This window comes from Chlorocebus sabaeus, chromosome 1, assembly GCF_047675955.1.
Source record: "Chlorocebus sabaeus isolate Y175 chromosome 1, mChlSab1.0.hap1, whole genome shotgun sequence".
In the NCBI taxonomy this organism is placed as follows: Eukaryota; Metazoa; Chordata; class Mammalia; order Primates; family Cercopithecidae; genus Chlorocebus; species Chlorocebus sabaeus.
This window is the reverse complement of record NC_132904.1, coordinates 1,586,496-1,609,772: the sequence shown is the minus strand read 5'-3', so window position 1 is coordinate 1,609,772 and position 23,277 is coordinate 1,586,496. Positions and strand designations below refer to the sequence as shown.

General features: G+C 54.0%; 1 protein-coding gene across 1 annotated transcript; it reads left to right on the top strand.

The window, feature by feature from the left end:
- The first annotated feature begins 3,538 nt into the window (after window positions 1-3,538).
- On the top strand, window positions 3,539-17,408 carry IFITM10 (interferon induced transmembrane protein 10). Its single transcript, XM_073005540.1, has 2 exons — window positions 3,539-3,897; window positions 16,779-17,408. The coding sequence occupies exons 1-2, from the start codon at window positions 3,655-3,657 to the stop codon at window positions 16,926-16,928; spliced, it is 393 nt and encodes a 130-aa protein (XP_072861641.1). The 5' UTR covers window positions 3,539-3,654; the 3' UTR covers window positions 16,929-17,408.
- Window positions 17,409-23,277: the final 5,869 nt, after the last annotated feature.

The following is a 23,277-nucleotide window of genomic DNA, read 5'->3' as shown; positions in this document are numbered from 1 at the left end:
GCTCCCTCCCGCCCAGCAGGATTTTCGGGGCCCTGGAGTCTGACCCCAGGCTCCTCTGGTTTTCTAGCTGGTGATTGGACCCTGGAGTCCCTCCTGTCTAGACATGGTTGTAACCAGAAACCCCTAGCAGAGAGTATGCTGGAGCCCAGGCCCTTGGGGAGCCCAGTACAGTCACATGAATGCTGGCTGTGCTGAGTTTGGCTGAGCCCTGGCTCTGCCCTGTGACCTCTGTGACCCTTGGCTCCCTCTCAGTGGTGTTTCCTGGCCTCAGAGAGAGGCAGCCCCAAGGTGGCCTGAGGCCGGGAGCAGGCCCTGGCTCCCCTGTCACCTACCCAGTGACCCTGGGCAGGCCCTGGCCCCTCGGGCCCAGGCAACCCTCTCCTCCTCCTGTGGAGGCCTCCTCACTGCTTGAGGCCTTCAGGGCAGACTGGGACAGCACTGGGGAGAGGCTGTGTGGCAGGCCAGTGTCTCCCAGAAGGTGGTGGCTGGTCAGGTAGGCCCAGTTCAGATGCTGGGGAGACATGGGGGCATGGCACACAGGCCACACGCAGCCTGGGAGGCCCCCAAGATCAGGCCCCACCTGAGGACACCAGGTCCAGTTTTCCCTGGGCCAGGCCCTTGGAAAGGAGGAGGGAGTTGGGGAGGGAGAACGGAACCCTGGTTCTCTGGCAGACCCCATCCACCCATGGCCTGTGGGCTCCAGGGAGAGCATGGCCAGGGTGCCCAAGGAGATGAGGAGGAGGCCCCTCATGCTTGATGACCTCTCCTGCTCACTAGGGTTTATCAGCATCATTTAAGATCAGCCCTGTGCTGTGGGTTCCTGGCATGCTGTGGATAACGCTATGCCAGGGGTCAGCCCAGGCATGAGGGGTGGAGACTAGGCTGGAAAGGGGAGGGGCTTGCAGAGGGCTGGGCTTTTCCAGGGGATCAGGTTTCAGAACAGAGGTTTGGGGAGAGAAAGGGTTCAGAGATGACCTGGGGTTCAGGCACAGGCGGACAGAAGGACCCCAAGCAGGACTGGCCTTCCAGACAGGAAAGAGGGTTGCGGAGACACAGGAGGCCAATTTAGAGAGGCAGAGGAGAAAGGAGTTTCACGGGAAGACAGGGCTTGGAGAGAGATGAGGGAGGGAAACGGGGGCCGCCATGCACCCTCAGCTTCCGGGGACTTTGGAGAGGGTCGGGGCTCAGTGGGAGCTGGAGGTTGGTGAAGAGGACCCAGTTTAGGGCACCTGTGTGGTGAAGTGGGGGACTCGGAGGGAGGCAGGGAGGCAGGGCCAGAGTTTTCTCTTTGGGGAGGGACTCATGGGGACTGTTATGGGGATGGAAGATCAGTTGGGGCCAAGCGTACCGTGAGAGCGAGGATGTGGTGGGGTAGTGGAGGCGGCTGAGGCTGGGAGGACCAGCATTGGTTAGAAAAAGTGATTCACAGGGAACAAAGAAGCCTCAGGGGACCAGGCCCAGAAGGGCTGGTAGGGATCGCAGAGAGGCTGTGGGCAGGTGAGTGGACCAGCCTTCAGGGAGACAAGTGTCCTTAGCAGCCAGGACCTCAGCATGGGACCAGAGCTCGGAATGGGACACTTTGCCCTGCGGGCAGAGGGAGTGTGACCTGGGGTCTGTGCAGGAGAGGCCGCATGCTCCCAGACTCTGGGAGTGAACTGGAGTGGGCCCTGGCTGGGTGAAGTCAGACTCCAGGAAAGGGGGCAGGAGCTCCGATGGGCAGAAGTGGGCTCAGCCAGGAAGGAACAGAGTAGGGGGCTCTGAAACTTGTCGGAGGGCCTGGACTTGGTGGGCTAAGGAGGGAAGGGACTGGAGGGTGGCCTTGGGGGCCTTGGTGACTTGGTTAGGGATAGGACGGGCAGAGATAGGCACTCAGGTAAAAGGCCTGCTGGGGCTCAGGGGACTGGAGCTTCTTCAGGAGGGGACTGGAGCTTCCTTAGGAGGGAACTGAGCCGCTGGAACTGAGAGTCAACAGGCCAGAAGGGTAGGACCCAGGGGCGGGGGTCCCTTGAGGCAGCAGGGCCCAGGCGCTGGGGTGGAGCGCGATGGGGAGAGCGTTAATAGAGGCAGATAGAGAGGTTCCGGGAGCCGCTAGTCTTTCACGGGGCTGGGGGCTCCGCGAGAGGGATGCGGCCGGGTGGGGTGGGGAGGAAGACACAGTGGGTCCGGGGAGATGGAGGTAGCGCCGGCACCCTGGTCGGGCGCTGTAGGGGTCCCATCCCTGCAGGACCTTGCAACTCCCCGGGGTCGCGGCTTCCGGCGGGGCCCGCAGCCCCCACCCTCCCGGCAGGAGGAGGCGGGAGGCGGGGAGGTGGCTGCGCCCGCCGCCACCGCCGCCGTGAGTCAGGTTCTGGGCTGCAGCCGCGCGGCCGGTCTGGCGCTGCGGAGGGAGCACAGGCGGCTGGGGAGGCAGCAGCGCCGCCGCCGAGCCCCGCACGCTCCCCACCCCCTCAAGGTTGGGCCGCTGGGACGCGGATCAGTGGACAGACAGCGGCCCGCGGGACGGCGGAAGGACGCGCGCACCGAGGCGCAGGGGGTCCGGCTGCGCGCCGAGGAGTCGTTTGTAGGTGAGGAGGCGCAGTCCGAGCGGTTGCGGCAGACCCGGGTCGGGCTGGGGGCCGCAGAGCCTCGGCCGCAGACCCCCCGGCGCGCGCTGCACGGGCGCTGGGCACGCGGGGTGGCGCAGGGTGCGAGCGACTTGGTGCCGCGTTGGAGAAGTGTTCGTTTCGCAGCCTGTCATTGTGCGTCTGTGTATGGCCCGGGGGTGCGTGGCTCCGGGCAAGTGTGCGCGCTTGGGGTCCCCACGTTGGAGGTGGGGGGCGGTGCGCACGAGTTGGAGACCCCGCACTTGTGCCGGTTCTCAGCGCTCGTGGCTAAGCCTGCGTCGCCTTGTGTGGGGAGCTGTTTACTCCTCAGTGGCTCTGAGCGCGCCCGCGGGTGCGCCCGGGGTCTGGAGATCCCGCGGTGGAGTCCGTGGCGGTGCCCGTGGCGGTATCGGGTGTCCGCGGGCGCCGTGGACAGGTGCTTTGGCCGCTCTGCTCGCTCTGCCGGTTGGCGGCTGAGGCAGCGTGGCTGTGGGTCCGGCGCCCCATGTGTGCGGGGTTGTTTGGGGTGCTGGGGCACTCTGTGTTTTGCAACAGTGTCAGTCTCAGCGTCGGTGTGCTTCTGGGGGGGTGCTGTTGTGTGTGTCAGTGGGTGAGTGTTTGTGCGCAGATGGCAAAGTGATGAAAGCCCCAGGTCCCTGCCAAGGCTGCTGCGAAGGGCTTTGGCATCGTCTGTGGCCGCCGAGGCCCCGGGGCGGGTGGGGGAGGCAGGTGGCAGGCTGGCAGCTGGCGGCCCCCGCAGAGATTTCCGTCTCCACTGGGGCTGTTCTCAGGGCCGCCGGGCGTGAGGGTGGGTGCTGGCCGGTGGGCCGGGCCCAGCTCGCTCTCACTCTCTCCTCTCCAGGCCCAGGGCCCCGGCCAGTGCCCAGCCCCGCTGGGAGCCCCGGCCAGCACCACGGACGGCGCCCAGGAAGCCCGAGTCCCCCTGGACGGGGCCTTCTGGATCCCGAGGCCCCCGGCAGGTTCGCCCAAGGGCTGCTTCGCTTGCGTGTCCAAGCCCCCCGCCCTGCAGGCTCCAGCGGCCCCTGCCCCTGAGCCCTCGGCCTCTCCCCCGATGGCGCCCACACTGTTCCCCATGGAGTCCAAGAGCAGCAAGACCGACAGCGTGCGGGCCACCGGCGCGCCCCCGGCCTGCAAGCACCTAGCCGAGAAGAAGACGATGACCAACCCCACGACCGTCATCGAGGTCTACCCGGACACCACCGAGGTGAACGACTATTACCTATGGTCCATCTTCAACTTCGTCTACCTCAACTTCTGCTGCCTGGGCTTCATCGCCTTGGCCTACTCCCTCAAAGTGAGTCCGGGTGGCGGCAGGGGGCAAGGGCGGGCTGGAGAGGTGGTGCCGGCAGGACGGTCCCTGGCTGGCGAGCTCAGCCCCTCTCCCTCTCAGGGGAGCACACGGGTAGAGCAGGTGCAGTTGAGGGGCCAAGGGTTCAAAGGACAGCGAGGGGTCCTGATCGCGGGTCCCAGAGAGGTTGAGGTAGTGGCTAGGTCTGGGCGGGCAGGGATCTGCCCTTCCCTCTCCTGAGCCATCAGAGCCTGGCTTTCTGCTCAGCCAGCACAGCGGAACCTGCAGGAGGGGCTGGGGGCGGGCCAAGGGGGTCAGTGCTCGGGCTCAGGGGACATGGGACATAGACCTGGGCAACAGCCACTCCTCCGTGTACAGGGATAGGGCCAGCATGGGGCTGAAGAGGGCTTGGAATCCTACCCTTGTGGAAAGGAAGAGCGGCCACCTTCTTATCCAGCTCCTCACCCGGAGCCCAAGGGCAGGTGCTTACACAGCTCTGCCAGGCCATGCGTGGAGACCAGTCCTGGGTGGCCAGGACAGCTCAGGGAAGAGGGGTGTAAACAGGTTCTACACCTCCCCAGCCCCCACCCTGAGAGGGCATGACTTCCAGAATCACCTCAGTGCTGCGAGAAGAGCTGACTGGTAGCAGAGCAGGTGCTGGGCAGACATGACCCAGTCCCCCTGAGGTCAAGGTGGAGCGACAGGGATGGAGGTGGTGGGAGGGAGGCTGTGATGGGCTCACAGTGAGGGGGGCAGCCCTGTGTAAATGTGTCTGGTGCTGGAGCCCTTCCTGGGGAAAGGAGCGTGAGGGCGAGGGCTGGCCCCGGTGCCCTCCTCCCCACCCCGAGGCACCGGAAGGAAGGGCTTGGCTCACGTTTAGCCTAATCATCACATTTCCCCAGCCCAGACTTGAGTGGCCAAGGCCAGATGTACTCCACCAGTGCAGCTGCCCTGCCGGGTGGGGGAGAAGACGGGGGATGTGGGGAGGGAAGAGGCTGGGCAGAAGCTGGCTGGGGGAAAGGACGCCCGGCCAGCTTCGCCTCTGCTCCATCCTTGAGCTGGAGCCCCACCCCGGCCGGCATCGCAACTGCCGTCGGCTTTCGGGTCCTGCTCCTGACTCATCATCATTGCCAACCCCCGGCATTGCCCACTGGCACGGGCACCTTCAACCTCGGGCGTGCCGACCCATCCCTGGGCTCTGACACAGGGGCCTGTGTGTGAGCCAGCACGTGCCAGTGTATGCATGTACTCAAGTGTAATTGCATAAATGGGCGTGTACTGTGAGTGTAATTGTATGTGTGCATGTGGATGCATTGTGTGCATGAATGTGTACATTTATTTTGTGTGTGTGCATGTGTATGTGTGTAGGCATGAGTGTATTTGTGTGTGTGCACACGTGCATGCATATGTGTGCATGTGTGTGTAATCATGTGAGTGCACATGGTGTGTGTAAATGTGTGTGCCCAAGTGTGTGAGGGCGTGTGTACATATGTGGTGTGTGTGTATGTACCTGTGTAATTGCATGTGTGTGCATGGTGTGTGTAAATGTGTGTGCACAATGTGCAAGGGTATGTTCATGTGTAATATGTGTTCCTAAGTGTGTGCATGTGTGTGTAATCACATGTGTGTGTACAATGAGCAAGGGTATGTTCATGTGTAATGTGTGTTCCTGAGTGTGTGCATGTGTGTATTACACGTGAGTGTGCATGGCATGTGTAAATGTGTGTGCACAAGTGTGTGAGGATGTGTGCATGTGTGCTGTATGTGCCTGTGTGTCCGTGTGTGTAATCACATGAGTGTGCATGGCACGTGTAAATGTGTGTACACAAGTGTGTGAGGGTGTGTGCATATGTACTGTCTGTATGTAGTTGAGTGTGCACGTGTGTAATCACACATGTGTGTGCATGGCACGTGTAAATGTGTGTGCACAAGTGTGTGAGGGTGTGCACGCATGCATATGTGTACCTGAGTGTGCATGTGTGTGTAATCACACGTGAGTGTGCATGGCACATGTAAATGTGTGTGCACAAGTATGTGAGGGTGTGTGCATGTGTGCTGTGTGTATGTACCTGTGTGTGCATGTGTGTGTAATTGCATGAATGTGCATGGCACGTGTAAATGTGTACACACACGTGTGTGAGGATGTGTGCATATGTGCTTTGTGTATGTACCTCAGTGTGCATGTTTGTAATCATACGTGTGTGGTGCATGTAAATGTGTGTGTACAAGTGTGTGAGAGTGTGTGTGCATGTGTGATGTGTGTATGCACCTGAGTGTGCATGTGTGTGTAATCACACGTGAGTGTGCATGGCACATATAAATGTGTGTGTACAAGTGCGTGAGAGCATGTGTGCGTGTGTGGTGAGTGTGTGTTTCTGCATGCACACACACGTGTGTGCGTGTGTGTGTGTGTGTAGAAGCAACAAAGGAAAGGGACCCCTGGAACTGAGGGTCATGCCTCCGACCAGCTCCAGCTGTGGCTCCCCAGACCCATCCTGAGCAGAGAGCTCCGGTGTTGCGGGGCTGAAGCTGCAGCTGGTGGAGCTCTGCCTCCCCTCTCTGTGCCCTGCCAACAGCCTGCGGACATGGGTCTGGCTGCCTGGGCTCCTGTCCGGAAGCCGTCCCTCCTCCCGCTTGGCCCAGGCTGTGGCTGGCCGGCTGGCATGGGGCAGGCCCATCTGGCTCGGGTGTAGGTAGGTCAGAGACTTCTGGGTGGTGCCGGGTTTCTGCAGGGGTTGGGGGTGGTGTGAGCTTGGCCCTTCTGAGGGGCAGGGACTGCTCATTACACCTCCTCCCAGGCCTGCTTCTCCCGTGTCCTTCCTGCGGGGGTTGGGAGTAGCCAGGGCAGAGAGGCTTTGGGGCATACTTGGGAGTGGGTGCGAGGTGAGTTGCCTCTATCCTGGGCAGAAGGGAGGACGGAACTGGCTGGCTGTGGACCCCACTCCTGGGAATGCATCCCTCTGGCCACGCAGCTGCAGGTCTCCTGTTCTGCACCCTACACCAAGGGCACAGGGCGGACTTGGGGTCAGAAGGTCTTGGCTAAAATCTGAGCTCTTGGGACAGACAAGCCATCTTGCCTCACTGAGCCCCTGTTCCCTCATCTGTTCCCAAAACAAATAGAAACAAAACAACATTCAAGCCAGCACACGTGAGCAGGGCGGAGGCCCGCATGCAGTGGTACGAAATAGACAGCGTGTCCTTGCCTGCCCCCACGTGTCCATCCACCCATCGAGCCATCCATCCACCCCCCACCCACATGGGCCAATTCAGCTCAACGCAGGCTGGATCTGCAGCGCGGAGATTGGAGCCTTATTTTGCACAGCCTGGTGTCCGGGGAAGGCAGAGATATAGAAAGTCAATTCTCCATTCATGCCGCCTCCACACACTGCCTCCTGATGACCACTGGCTCCCGCGGTCAGCTGGATGATGATCAAACGTCTCATCTCAGCATCCAAGCTGCGTTTTTAACCCTTCTGGCCTCAGCAGTTCCCCGCCCCCGGTCACTCGGCAAATGTGACATGAGCGAGGTGCACAGCCCGGTCTGCATATGCACATCCTCAGCCTGGAGAGCTTTTGTGAGATCTAGGTCTCTCTTCTGCAAAGCCTCCAGAGACAGTCCTGCCCCAGCCACATCTGTTCACCCCAGCCAACCTGTGCTCAAGGTAGAGCTGGCCAACAATGGATCAAGACATGTTGACCTAATGGTGAGGGTGTGCGTGCTTGCGTGATGTGTGTACCTGAGTGTGCATGTGTGTGTAATCACACGTGAGTGTGCATGGCACGTGTAAATGTGTGTGCACAAGTGTGTGAGGGTCTGTGCATGTGTGCTGTGTGTATGTACCTGAGTGTGTGTACATGTGTGTGTAATCACACGAGAGTGCATGGCACGTGTAAATGTGTATACACAAGTGTGTGAGGGTGTGTGCATATGTGCTTTGTGTATGTACCTGAGTGTTCATGTTGGTGGACAGAGGACACATGAGACGGAAGAAGCACCACAGTGTTTCAGAAAAGGAATATTTCATTCCCAGTTTGGGGTGAGGCTGGAAGACTTCTAGGAGGAGGCAGCAATTTCACCGGGCCTTGAAGCTTGGTGAGGGGAAAGGTGTTTCAGGTGGGGGAAAGGGCATAAACTAAGACACGTAGGTGGGGCAGTCGAGGGGGTTGGCAAGGCCCTTGTCCTCGTTGGGAAATAGAAGACAGTCCTGGAAGAGTGCCTGAGGCAGTGCAGTGAGGGGTTTGAAAACCTTGTGAGGGGCTGGGCTCTCATCTGTAGGAGACATGGAAGAGAAGGATATGATCAGTGCCATGAAATCTGCAACCAGTGTAGAGGAAGGGGACAAGTCAAGCCTCGAGGCAGAGGGTTCAAGTCCCAGTGTGGTGGTCCAGGTGGAAGAACTTGTGAGCTGAGGATGGGGGTGGGAGAGGAGGAACGGGTGTGGCCAGGACACAGCAGCTGCTAGATGTGAGCCCAGGAGGCTGTGAGACCTTCCAGTGACAGGGCGATCAGAAAGAACAGGTTAGGTGGGTGGGTTCTGCCTTGGGTTTTCGATGTACACACTCGCCCACTCACTCCTTTCTGAATATCAGCATCACACATTGATCTTTCCCATCCCCCATCCATCTATCATTCATCCATCTTCCATCCATCCATCCTCCATCTGTCCATCCTCCATCCACCCATCCATCCACCCTCCATCCACCCTCCATCCATCCATCCATTTATCTTTCATCCATCCATCCATTTGTCCATCCACCCTCCATCCATCCATCCATCCATCTTTCATCCATCTTCCATCCATCCATCCTCCATCTGTCCATCCTCCATCCACCCATCCATCCACCCTCCATCCATCCATCCATTTACCTTTCATCCATCCATCCGTTTGTCCATCCATCCTCTATCTGTTCATCCATCCATCCTCCATCTATCCTCCATTCATCCATCCACCATCCATCCATCTATCCATCTACCCATCCATCCTCCATCTGTTCATCCATCTATCCTCCATCTGCCCATCCATCCATCATCTGTCCATCCATCTGTCCATCCTCCCTCTGACCATTCATCCAAACTTATATTCAATCCATCCTCCCACATTCCTTTCAACTCCTCCAAAGAGCCACCCAAACTTCCATCCACCTGTGTTCACACGTGATCATTCAGGCTCCCCTCCCTGCCCTGCTCTCCCATCCTGTCCCCACCAACCTTCTGCATCAGCCCACTAAACTATTCATCTAGCCTCACTTTCTTAGTAATTGCCCACTTTCCTTCCCAGCCCTACCTGTCAGTAGACCCAATCATCCCTCCATCCTGTGACCTCATATGGCTGTGACCTCACATGGCAACACATTTATTCACCCTTCAAGCCATCCACCCAGCCTTCCTCCTGCTGCTCCCCAAACTGAGTCACACTCACCCATTCACTGTGTGCCTTCTTCATACTCAGCGTGCCTCAGCTCACCCCATCTGTCAGCGCAATCCAGACACTGTCACTTTCTCTATTCCCTCCCTCCTCATCCACCCTGTCTCTCACTGTTCATGCATCAATTTCTCACGTTCTTCTTTTCCCTCTCATTTTTTTTCTTTTCCTTACTTTTGCCCCACTTTTCAGCCACGCATTCTCCCCTTCCACCCCCTTCATTCTTTCTACCATCCGCCTACCTGCTTTACCAATATAGCTAATCATTCAGCCATAAAATTTCCATTCTGTCTTTGTTTCCTCTCGTCCATTGCCCATCTGACCTTCCAGCCACATCCATCCCGCCTTTCCTTCCTTTGCTTTATTCATGTCTCCCATTCATGTGCCTCCAAGTTGAGTGGCATGAGCCTGTCCAGCCTGCTGTAACGAATTATCATAGGATAGGTGGTTTATAAACTCTGGGTATTTACTTCTCACTGTTCTGGAGGCTGGAAGTCTGAGACCAGGGTGCCAGCATGGTCAGGTTCTGATCAGGACCCTCTTCTGGGTTGCAGGCTGTCAACTTCTGTGTCCTTATTTGCCAGTAAATCCTAGGGCTTCTCTGGGGCCCCTTTTATAAGGGTGCCAATCCCATGCATGACCTAATCCTCTCAAGAGCCCCAACTCCTACCATCACTTTAGGGGTTAGGATTTCATACAGGAATTTGGGGGACATGAACATTAGACCATAACATTGCCCTTTCATCCACTTTCATGTCATCCCTTCCTTGTGTTTCCTCTCCCCTGTTCCTCCAGTGACCTGTCCCGTCCATCTCTATAGCCAGAGCCGGTTCCTCTCTGTACCCATCTGCCCATCCCTATTCTTTTTCCTTCACACATTCACCCATCTGTCATCCGTCAATATTCACAGTCATAGAAGAACTGCCTGACCACCTAGCCCTCAATTCATCATCAGAATGTCCTTCCATTTTCCTTCCTTCCTTGCTTCGATGGACTCACCCAACTCCCAGCCATCAGCCTGTTCTCTCTCCCACTCTCCTCCTCCCTCTCCTCTACCCACCCAGCACCATCCATTGCCCCTGCACCCACATGGCTGCCCCATCCTCTATGTCCCACCTCTGCTTATGCTTCTCAGCCCATTCTGCCATCTAGCACCCTTGCGCCCCCTTTGCTTTCCCTGCTTCTTGGCCCACTCTTCTCGAGCCCCTTTCTTTTTTTTTTTTTTTTTTTTTTTTTTGAGACGGAGTCTGGCTCTGTCGCCCAGGGTGGAGTGCAGTGGCCGGATCTCAGCTCACTGCAAGCTCCGCCTCCCGGGTTTACGCCATTCTCCTGCCTCAGCCTCCCGAGTAGCTGGGACTACAGGCGCCGCCACCACGCCTGGCTAGTTTTTTGTATTTTTTAGTAGAGACGGGGTTTCACCGTGTTAGCCAGGATGGTCTCGATCTCCTGACCTCGTGATCCGCCCGTCTCGGCCTCCCAAAGTGCTGGGATTACAGGCTTGAGCCACCGCGCCCGGCCTCGAGCCCCTTTCTTAATTGCTTTTGGCTCCCTAACCTTCTGACACTGTGGATCTCCAGGGCTTAGCCTTCCATCCTCTCCTTCCTTCACGTTCACTCCCTTGGCGCCCCATCCAGTACCATGGCTTTAGTATTAGGCCATTCTTGCACAGCTGTAAAGAAACACCTGAGAGCGAGTAATTTATAGGAAAAGAGGTTTAATTTGGCAGGCTGTACAGGCAGCATGGTGCTGGTATCTGCTTCTGGGGAAGCCTCAGGAGGCTTCCAGTCATGGTGGAGGGCAGAGTGGGAGCAGGCATCTCACGTGGCGAGAGTGGGAGCAAGGGAGAGATAACGGGGAGGCGCCTCACACTTTTAAGCAACCAGCTCTCAGGAATTCACTCACTATGGCGAGGATGGCATCAAGCCATGAGACCTGCATGCATAACCCAAACACCTCCCACCAGGCCCTCTCCACCACTGGGGATCGCTGCAACATAGATTCGGCGGGGACAGATGTTCAAACTATATCCGTTTTAAATACCATCTTTCTGCTGATGCCTCTCAAATTTATATCTCTGCCCTAGACCTCCTCTCTGAACTCCAGACTCGCACAAAGTGCTATGCCAAATATCTGCTGCGTGTCTAAAGGGCATCCCTAACTTGACATGTCAGAAATTGAACTGCTAAATGAATCTTCCTTTTGCAGCCTTCTACAGCTCCCTGTTCAGTTGATCAAACCCCAAAAACCTTGAGATCATGTCAAGTTCCACGCTTTTTATCACACTCTACACGTGATCCCAGCAACCACCATCAGCTCCACCTTCCATGCATGTCCAGGAGCTGGCCAAGTCTCACTACCTTCACCACTGTTGCCCTGTCCAAGCCACCCTCACCCTCCCCTGGACCATTCAATCCACCTCTCTCTGCCTGTTCAGCTATCCCTTCTTTTTTTTTTTTGAGATGGAGTCTTGCTCTATTGCCCAGGCTGGAGTGCAGTGGCGTGACATCGGCTCACTGCAACCTCCACCTCCTGTGTTCAAGCGATTCTCCTTCCTCAGCCTCCCGAGTAGCTGGGATTACAGGTACACCCTACCACACCAGGCTAATGTTTGTATTTTTAGTAGAGACGGGGTTTCACCATGTTGGTCAGGCTGGTCTCGAACTCCTGACTTCGTGATCCGCCTGCCTTGGCCTCCTAAAGTGCTGGGATTACAGGCGTGAGCCATCGCACCCGGTCCCCACCATCTGTTCTTAGCACAGCAGCCAGCACTGCCTGGTTCACATATGTCATATCACGTTCATCTTTCCGGCTCTAAATGACTAAAAAGCACCCTCAGAGCCTGCACCATGCTCCTGGATGGTCTCCTCTGACCGTATGTCCTCCCCTTCTCTCTGTGATCTGCTACCCCTACTCTGCACCTAGTCCTCAGAAGCACCGGGCCCTGCACATAGAGCTCTATGCACCCAGGACGTGCCTCCCTGTGGATGAACACATGGCCGAGTCTGTCACATTATTCTGGTCTTTCCTCAAATATCTCCCACCCCACAAGGTCTTTCCTGGCCACCGAGCTAGACTCGCACCTCCTACAGCACTCTCTGTTCCCTTGAGCCTCTTCGGGTTTCTTTTTAGCACACTGAGCACATTACATGTTTTACTTATTTATTGTGTTTATTTTCTGTATCTTCTCCCTACAATGTAAGCTACATGAGGACAGAGACTCTGTTTTATTCCTTGTAATATAAGCAGGACCTAGAATAGCAACTACTCAGAGCAGGCACTAAGTAAATATTGATTGATGATTGATGGATTGATTGATTAATGAATCTGTCTACCCATCTACCATCCAGTGGTCTATGCTATATTTATCAACAACCCTCCTTCCTATTATCCACCAGTCTTACCCATCCAAAACATATCATAAATTCATTTATCTACCTGTTCCACCGATTCAGCTCATGGATTCGTCCCAGCCATCCAGTGTCCATTACTATATCCAGCCATGGACCTGCTCCAGCCATCCAGCGGGCATTCAGAAACCCATCTGTGCACCTGCCCCTCCAGTCTGGCATCCGTTCCTGTATTCCTGTAGCCACCTGTCCATTCATTGAAATCACTTGAAGTTCCTGTCTTTTTTTTTTTTTTTTTTTTTTTTTTGAGACGGAATCTCACCCTGTCACCCAGGCTGGAGTGCGGTGACATGATCTCAGCTCACTGCAACCTCCGCCCTCCAAGTTCAAGCGATTTTCCTGCCTCAGCCTCCTGAGCAGCTGGGATTACAGGCGCCTGCCACCGTGTCCGGCAAATTTTTTTGTATTTTTAGTAGAGACGGGTTTCACCATCTTGGCCAGGCTGGTCTTGAACGCCTGACTTCATGATCCACCCGCCTCGGCCTCCCAAAGTGCTGGGATTACAGGTGTGAGCCACCGCGCCCGGCCTCCATTCTTTTTATCACACTGCAAACCTGATCCCAGCAAACGCTGTCAGCTCCACCTTCAACACATGTCCAGAAGTTGGCCGGGTCTCTCCACCTTCACTGCCACTGCCCTGGTCCAAGCCACCATGAACACATGAGCACACATTCTCGTGTATTCATCTATTTGCCCGTCCTGCCCACTGAACATGCTCTCACATATCCACACGTCACCTCCCATCCAGCAGCCATGCACTTACCCACTTACCCAGCTGCCCCACCCATGTGGCATACATTTGCATATCCATCTGTCCATTTGGACATACATTCATATGTTCGTCTATAGTCCTGTTCCCCCATCCAGCATGTACAGACGGTCCCCACCTTATGATGGTTTGACATATGATTTTTCAACTTCACAATGGCAGGAAACCCATAGGCACTCAGTACGCTCCTCAGTTTACCAGGCTTGTGAAAAACGCATCATACGAAAATGCGTATGAAACGTTCAATTACGACACTTTAAACTTATGATGGATTTATTGGACTGTAGCCCCATTGTACATCAAGAAGTATTGTGTTCGAGCTGTCTGCCTGTCCCACTCATCCAGCATACATTCTTATATCTGTCCAGCCCTCCTCCCTACCCAGCACAAGTTTCTACCTCCATTTCTCTGTCCCATACACCCAGTCTCCATCCATATAACCCCTCAGCTCCATCCACCCACCTTTCTGGGATCACTTCCCCGCCCTCCTCTTCCCTATCTTCTTTAGCTATGGCCGCCATTTTCCATGCACCCAATACCCCAGCTGCCTCAGCCTCCTGCCCGCCACTCCATCCGCTTTTGACACCCAGTGTTTCACCCTCCCTCTGCCACATTATTCCTCACTCCAAGTATCCAACAAAGAAATCATGACCAAAAGTTTGTTTTAGGAATTCAGAGTTGTCTTGGTATAAGAAAATCAATGAATTATAATCTACCTTGTTAATGAATTAGAGAAGGAAAAAATATGTTTATCTTATAGAAATTCTAATGCAATCATAGACCTCTAATGATAAGATGAGCATTATCCTTCCTGGTACGTTGAGGTCAAAAATGAGACTCAACTGCTTGTCCTCATTGCTGCCGACTGGGATCACTCTGGGATCTTCTTTGCCTCCATGAGAGGAGCTTACTTTGGCCCAGGGTCTGTGGTGGAGTTTCACATCCATCAATTCATTAAGCCTTTCCCACAACCTTGGGAGGCAGCGCTGTTGTCATCTTCATGTCACAGATGAGGAAATGAGGAGCAGAAGAGTGAGTTGTTAGCTTGCCTAAGGCTGCACACTCTGTGACCCACAGAATCAGGATTGAAATCCAGTCAGTGTTTCTGCATCTGTGCTTTAACCTCTATGCTGTGCTGTCTAGGAATAGACTGCAAGGAGGAAATAGAACTACTGGTATTTGCTGTAGATATGATTTATTATTAAGAACATGTGGTCAATTAGTACAATATGATAGTTTAGCTGGATACAAAATCAGTTAGACATACGATTTTAAAATATACTTTTACATAATAATAAAAAACAAAATAAATTGACTATGTCTAACAAAAGATGTAATAGCTCTTTCTGGAGAAAGTTATACAACTTTATTTTAACAAAGGCATCAAATAAGACCTCAATAAGTGGGTGACACATTCAGTCCCTAGAAAGGAATACAAATTTCAATCATATCTCAGATTCCTCCAAAACCACTAGCATGAGAACCCGATGAGAGCATAGACTTTCTTCCTGCCTCCTTCCCTACCCTGATTCCTCAATACCTGCTTCTTCACATCGTTGATCTCTCCATTTTGATAGCACATTCTGTGCAATTTATCTTCAAAGTCATCTATTTGCTCATTTGTCCTTGTTCCCTCCCTTCCCTTCTCTCTCCAACTTTTATTCCAGCCCCACTCCATTGACTCCACTCCATCTTTCAACCCACTCCCCTCCATCCACTCCATCCATTCCATTCACTCCACTCCATCCACCTTATCCACTCCATCCATTCCATCCACTCCATCCATTCCATCCACTCCATCCAGTCCATTAACTCCAGTTCATCCATTCCACTCACTCCATTCCATCCACTCCATCCATTCCATCCACTCCACTCCATCCATTCCATCCATTCCACCGACTCCACTCCATCCATTCCATGCATTCCACTCCATCCATTCCATCCTCTCCACTCCATCCATTCCATCCTCTCCACTCCATCCATTCCATCCTCTCCACTCCATCCATTTTATCCACTCCACTCCATTCACTCCATTCACTCCACTCCATTCACTCCATCCACTCCACTTCATCTTCTCCACTCCATCCACTCCATCCATCCACTCCACTTCACTCCACCTCACTCCACTCTATCTATCCACTCCATCCGCTCCACTCTATTGCACTTCACTGCATTTACTCCACTTCATTCCATTCCACTCCACTGAATTGCGTTCTCTCTTTCCCTTCCCCACTCCCTCTATCCTCTTTTTTCTCTCCTCTCCCTTTTTCCCTTCTACTATTCTGCCTCTTCCATCCATCCACCCACAGGCCAAACCATTCATGCTTCCTTTCTTCAACTCAGTTATGCACCCATTGCCCTGACCACCCATCTATCCTCTGTCCGTCCACTCTTCTGACCTGGGTCTCCTGTCCATCTGCCTAATCTGTGCACTGAGGGATCCAGGCATTAGTCAGTCCCAGTATCTATCTACCCACCTTCCTTCTTTCAGCCCAGCCCCAATCTACTAAGGCAAAGACTTTTTGCCTCTTCCTCTCTTACTCTCTTTCCATTCTCTTTCCCTTCCTCATCCTGGTTTCTTCTTACAGCAAACTCACGCACATGTCTGTGAATGTGATAGAAAGAAAGAGTGCTGAGGAGGGAGGGCCCTATAACTCATTCTGAATGAAGGTCACTTCTTGGAAGTGAGTCCAGCTCAGTCCACTGCCTCCCCAGGACTTCCTGAGTGCCAGCCCACTCCCTTCACCTTAATATCCCTCCCCAAGGGCCCTGGAGACTGCTGTCTCTCCTGCCAATGCACAACGCTCGTCCTCAGGGCATCCCAGTTAATTTTAAACTAAGCAGAACCAGTCAAATTAGGAGAGAGTTGTGTCACCCCATCCTCCAATCATATTCTCTCTGAGGCCAACTTCTTTTATTTTGATCATTTAAAACTTGCAAAAAGGAAAAGAATTTCTTTATATCCTTCACCCAGATGTCCCAAATGTTAACATTTTACCATATTTGCTTCTCTCTCTCTACATAAATACATCTTACCTACTTTATAAACCAGTACAGGGTTGAGAGAAGGTTTCAGACATGATGCCCCTGTGCCCCTAAGTTCATCAGTGTCTGGTACCCCAGGGCAGAGACATCTTCCTCCAGAACCATAGTTCATTCGTCAGCTCTCGGAAACAAGACACTGATACTGTGCTGAGTGCTGCGGCACTGGCCCTGCTGGGCTCCTGGCTGCTCCGGGGCCCTGCTCCCTGGCTGACTGCCTGTTTCCTCTCGTCCTCCCGGCTTCAGGTGCGAGACAAGAAGCTTCTCAATGACCTGAATGGAGCCGTGGAGGATGCAAAGACGGCCCGGCTGTTCAACATCACCAGCTCTGCCCTGGCAGCCTCCTGCATCATCCTCGTCTTCATCTTCCTGCGGTACCCCCTCACCGACTACTAAGGCCTGCCAGGCACGTCCTCTGGCGGAGACAAGCACTGAGACATGTTTATTCTCATGGTCCCTGAAACGCAGGATCCCATGAGGTTGGGGCAGGGCAGAGCTTCTTGTCCTGGGGCTCCCTTGAAATGTGAACCGGGCAGCAAGGGCATCAGAAGCTGAGTACAGCAAGGGGGCAGTGAGCTTGGCCCTCAGCCCACCCCCTCTGCCTCCTGGCCTCCGCCCTGCCTGTGTCTGGGGCCTGGGGGCTTCTCCCCTCGCTGCTGCACCCTGGCTTCCAGTGTCTGTGTCCCTGCCTTCACGTGCCCCTTCCCAGGCTCCTGGGGCTCCTTGGACCTGACACCTAGCAGGAAGGGCTTATGCAAAAGTGTCCTAGGATGGGACGACTCACTCTATGCTCCCTGTCCCTGCCTCCTCCACGCTGTGACCCTGCTCAGAGCCCTGGTGTCTGTGAACTTTCAATGAAGTATCCATGCAGCTCCAGCCCAGCCTTCTACTTTGTGTCCCTGGCAGGGCCTGGAAAAGTCTGGAAGCTTTGCAAGCCTCCTTCAGGAACTGCCTGGTGGTCAGGGCCCCTGGCACTGTGTCACAGCGGACTGCAGGAGACAGTCTGCTCCATTACAGCTGTGCCAGACAGTGAATGGGGGGGTGGGCATTTGGTGGAGGTACCCCAAACTCGAGTCGCTTAGAGGGTCAGGTAGCCTCTTGGGGGGACAGAAGTGGGTAGAGCACAGCCTCAGCTGCCTGCGTTGGCCAAATCAGAGCAAAGGAAACCACACATTCACTCAGAAGGAAGCAGCAGGCAGAGACGATAGACCCCTGGCTAACCCCTGTCCCTCCTGGAGGGCTCTGGGACCCGGGCAGGCCCCTTTACCTCTCTCGTGCCCATCTCCTTAACTGTAAAATAGGAAAATGACCGTTCACTTCTACAATCACTGTGAAAATCAACTGAAGATGCTGTTCAAAGGCCGAGACCCGCGCCATCCCGGTCCACAGCACGTGCAGTCTGCAATGTGGAAGGCAGGATGCAGGGATGGGCTCTGTCCCCTTGGAACTCAGGCAGAGTCATGCGGGTGCCGGTCAGCCCTGAAGACAAGTCTGATGAGGGTGCACTAGGAAAAGCGCAGGGTGTCGAGGCACACGAAGGAGGCGGGGAGGTGAAGATGAAGAAGACAAGGCAGTGGCCATGGGTGCAGAGCCTTGCACTGTGGGGACCCTGCTGGTCTGGGAAACTGCAGGAAATCTCACAGCTCAGGTGTGCAGTGGGAAGGACTTGTTATTCCATGGGAAGGCAGGCGAACTTTCCCAGGGAAGGGGCATGGCCGTGTGCTTCGTGTTTTGGGAAGATTGTGCCCTCCGGGGTAGCGAGGCCAGCTTGGAGGTGATCCCAGTGGACAGAGGTGGATGCAAGTGGAGGAGCTGAGCCTGGGCTGGGGCCAGCAGCAGAGGGTTGGACAGCAGGGCGCCTGGCAGCTGTGCAGGTGGTGGGGTTGACTGGTTTGGGAGGTAAGCTGGGGGAGAAGCCCAGAGGATTCCCGCCCCTTGACTTGGGCAGCACAGTGGGTAGAGAGGGCTGTGTACCAACAGCAGGAAACCAGGGAGAAGAAGATGTTGACTTTGAGATGCCAAGCAGAGAAGGGAAGAGCCTTCTGGGCCGGGGATGTGGGATGCCTCGGAAGGGAGGACCTTGAGTTAGCAGCAGATGGGACAGACGCAGGAGACAGGGCACACCGTGGCAGGAGTGCAGTGAGCAAGAGGCAGGTCACAGTCTTGACCCAGAAACCTGCAAAGGAAGGCAGGGTGGCCAACACCTGCCTATGGGCCTGGGGTGCAGCCCAGGCCGAGGTGGAGGGGTTGCTCAGGGAAGAGGGGAGGGGAGGGGAGTGTGTGACCTCAAAACGGGAGGGCTTGGGGGTCTGAGTCGAGAGAGGGGACAGGGTGGGGACCATGTGGGACTCTTGAGCACTGACCCTTCACCCCAGGCAGTGGTGGGAGGAGCGGGCAGGAGGCGGCGGCTGCGAGGCTGATGCAGAGCTGCATGGAGCTGTCATCGGGCCTCTTGGAGGATGGTGGCAGAAGTGCCAGGGGCGGCTGAACGCCTCACCGAGCATGTGGGCAGCCCGGTTGTGGGCACTTTGGATGCTTTCACCATTAGACCCAGAGGCTTTCCTGGATGAGCCTGGGCTGGAAAATGAAGGCAGAGGCTGCTGGGCCTTGGAAGAGAGAGGGTCCTAGCTTCTAATTCCTGGGGCACCTGGGGGAGACCTGGGTCCTGGGTCATGAGGTCAGCTAAGGCCGACCCCAGTGTCCAGGTGTCGTCCATGTTATGCCTGGGAGGGAAGAAAGTAGAGGGGCAAATGCTTTCTTTCCCTATTTTCCTTAAGCCTTCGATGCCAGTGCTGGTGGCTGCCTGGGACAGGGGCCAGGAGGAAACACACCTGCATTAGGGAAGCCCTCAGCCAGCTTTTCCCTGGGATGTGCCTGTGCCTGGCTGAAGCTTTCTGGGTTCATGTTGGGGAAATGGAACAGTTACCTTCCAGCCAGTAAAGGCACCCCTAGCTCTTGGGATGTTTGTATCCAACTCCGGGCAATGTGGGGCTACAAAGGCCCCTGGCTTCCACACCCTGGGGACCAGGGGAAGACTGGTGCTCCCGCAGTGGGTGTCCACGGTGAGGTCAGGCCCCCATAGCAGGTGCATTCTCGCCCTCAGCAGGCAAGCAAGCAGGCGTCAGCTCCAGCGCTGGGGTCCGGCTTCGAAGTCTGTGTCTCCGCCTGTCTGTACTCATGCCTGACCTGCTGGCGCTCCCTGTCCACTGCACTCCTCCCGCCTCATTTTTATGGGATTTTGCACAGTGCCTGGCAAACATTGGACGTTCAATAAACATTGTATGAATGAAAGAAAGAATCTCCCTCTCGCTCTCTCTCTCTGTCCTTCTCCCTACGTGCCTCCATGTATTTCTGTATCTTTTGGGAGTCAGGTGACTTTCCCTGCCCTCCCCTCTCCCCATGCTGCCCTGGTCACTACCCTTGGGACCCCAGCCCAACAGCCCCGTTTAAAAGGATTGGGGCTGGGCGCAGTGACTCATGCTTATATTCCCAGTGCTTTGGGAGGCTGATGCAGGAGGATCGCTTGTGCCCAGGAACTCAAGGCTGCAGTGAGCCATGATTGCACCACTGCACTCCAGCCTGGGTGACAGAGCGAGACCCTGTCTCAATAAATAAATAAATAAATAAATGAATAAATAAAGGATCAGGACTGAGGGGAGTGTAAAGGCTGAGCCTCACTGTTCATCTGTGTGTGTGTGTGACTGTGCATGTGTGTTGCATGTCCGTGTGACTGTGCTTATGTGAGACTGTGTGCACATGTGTTCATGTGTGTGTGTAGTGTGTGTGCATGTGCGCTTTTGTCTGTGTATGTGTGCATGTGTGTGTGACTGATTATGTGTGACTGTGTGCATGTGTGTACGTGCTGTGTGTGACTGCATGTGTGTGTGACTAATGGCATGCATATATTATGTGTATATGTGTTTGCATGTATGTGACTGTACATGTGTTTGCATGTGTGTGACTGCATGTGATGTACATGCTATGTGTGCATGTGTGTGTGACTGTGTGCATGTGTGTGTTGTGTGTACAAGTGTGTGCATATGTGCCTGTGTGCCTGTGTGTAAATGTGCTTTGTGTGATTGTATGTGTGTGACTGTGCATGCATGTGTATGTGTTGTGTGTACATGTGTATGCATGTGTGTGGATGTATTGTGTGTGCATGTTTGTGACTGTGCATGTGTGTGACTATGCATGTGTGTGTGTTGTGTACACATGTGTGTGGCTGTGTATGTGTGTATATGTGCTGCATGTGACTGTGTGCATGTGTGTGTGATTGTGTGCATGTGTGGATTGTGAATATGTGCATGTGTGACTATGTGCATGTGTGTGTTGTGTGTACGTGTGTGCATGTATGTGTGCATGTGTATATTGTGTATGTGTGATGTGTGTGGCTGTGTGCATGTGTAGGATGTGTGTGCACTGGGGAGGATGTGCTTGATAGGGTCATCCCCCAGCCTCCCTTCCTGTGACCACAGTGGCCTAGAACTCTCTAGGCTCCCCTGCCCTTACCAAGCCACTGCCCACTCCAGCAGGTGGCAGAGCTTGATGCCTGTTCTCCAGACATGGGAAAGCTGCATAACATTCTTTCCTAATTGCATGTGCTCAGCAGTGCCATGGGGGCTTTAGAGACCAGGAATATATGGTCCCTGGGGCCCTCCTGCTCCCATAGCATGCAGCTGACTAGCTCAGATGGATGGGGGCACAAGGGGCTGGGGAAGTCTCTGACTCCACCAAACCACAGGGCCCACTGAGGCGAGCTCCATTGCACTGGACCTCAGGATGAGAGGAACTGCCCTTGACAGGGACTGAGCGGAGAGGGGAACTGTTCTGAGACAGAAAAGGGACAGGAATCTCCTCCCCATCCCCCCTTCACATCCACTTGCTGAGCTGGAGGCTTTGCAGGGGTGGTCAGGGGCGGTTGGCAGCCAGGACGGGAGATGTGCTCCTGGGAGACTGGCCAGAGAGGCTGTGATGGTGGGAGAGGCAGACGTACTCACTGGAAACAGCATCTGAAAATGGCCCACAGTTGATAAGCTCCATCAACCCCCTAGTTCGAGATCAGTGAAGCCCACACAATAGAACACTAAATCCCTGACTGAGGACATCACAACCAAACCGTGCAGCACCAGAGACACAGAGGAAAATGCCTTCGAAGCAGCCAGAGAAAATCGAATCTTTTCAAAGTAGTAACGATGACTTTTAGCCAAAAATAGTGAGCTGTCCGTGACCTATAGGAAAGAAAGGATTTCTTTAAACAAAAACTTCTTAAATGTGAAATATAATGCAGAGAATACTGCCCAAAGTCAATTAAAAGTAACTTTTTTTTAAATGTACAGCTTGATGAATCTTCACAAAACAATCACCCATCAATTTAGCCATAAAATATCAAGAAACAGCACTTTGTCCAGACCCCTAGAAGCCCCCAGGGGCTCCTTCTGACCCGACCCCCTTCTTTCCCAGCTGGGACCCCCACCCTGACTGATCCACACCCAGCAATCAATCCCAAGTTCCTGCGTACATTTTGACGACCTACGAGTGCATCCCTCAGCGCTGTCACCTGTTAAACAGGCTCCGGATTTTTGGAGCTTTTTAGGAATGGAACCGGGCCATGCACTCTTTTGTGCTTGTTGTTTTGCGCGGAGTCACCCCCCAGGGATTCACTGGGGTGCTTATGAATTTTCGTTGCACCCTGACATCCATTGCATCATGTACCACAGCGTACATATCCATTTGACCACCAACAAACTCTTGGGCGGTTTCCATCTTGGCATTTAGGGGCAACACTGCTACGAGCATCCCTGTGCACGCTGCCAGGGTCCCCCGGTCCCCGTGTCTCTTGGGCAGATCCTTCGTGGTGGGATCGCTGAATTATGAGGTTTGCCAATCCTCCACCCCAGCAGGCAACGCCCGCCCTGCAATGTGTCTGTGCCTCGCCAGCAGTGTGTGTTCCCACCGTTTCATTTCCTCCCCAGTGCACCTGCTGTCAGTCTTTTTTTTTTTTTTTTTTTTTTTTTTTTTAATCCACTCAAGGGAACACGTGGTAGTATCTCACAGCGGTTTTGGTTTGTGCTTCCCAGAGGGGTGAGGAAGTTGAACGTCTTTTCTGTAGGCTGACTGGCCATTTGGTTTTCCTCTTTGTGAAATGCCTGTTTCAGTGTCTTGACCATTTCTTTCCTACCAGGCTGTCAGTTTCTCCGTGATTCTAGGGGTTCTCTCAGGACAGCGTGTCCACGTCCTCTGATGGTTCTACGCAGTACAGATAATTTCTTCCGCTTAGAGGCTTTCCTCCTAACTCTCTTGATGACATCTTTTTATAAACAGAAGTTTCCAATTTTAATATAGTCACAATTACCAACATCTTCCATTTGGTTACTGATTTTCTCTGCAAGACACAAATAGAGTGATCATCATGAAAAACGATGCATTTGACAAATCTGGGCACAGGTGGGGCAACTTCTGGGTTGCTGGGAAGGTTCCGTTTGCTGATGCTGGTGGTGGTTGCATGAGTATTTGCTTTATAAAAGTCACTAAGTTGTACATTTATGCTTGATGTAGTTTTCTGTATAATATTTATGTCCTTTATATATTGCAGTATTATGCATAAATGCCACCAATGGGAAATAACTCAAATGTCTACTGACATATTTTCATATGCATATGAAAATAAAATAAATAACTATGCACATCTTTGGGTTCAAGTAATATCTGTGAGAGAAACTATCCTTATATTTATTCATAAATAATT

Excerpts from the sequence above, each read along its gene's own strand:
- IFITM10 (XM_073005540.1), top strand. The coding sequence starts at position 3,655 with ATGGCGCCCACACTGTTCCCCATGGAGTCCAAGAGCAGCAAGACCGAC. Across the intron at positions 3,898-16,778 it reads CCTTGGCCTACTCCCTCAAA|GTGCGAGACAAGAAGCTTCT; the intron begins GTGAGTCCGGGT and ends TCCCGGCTTCAG.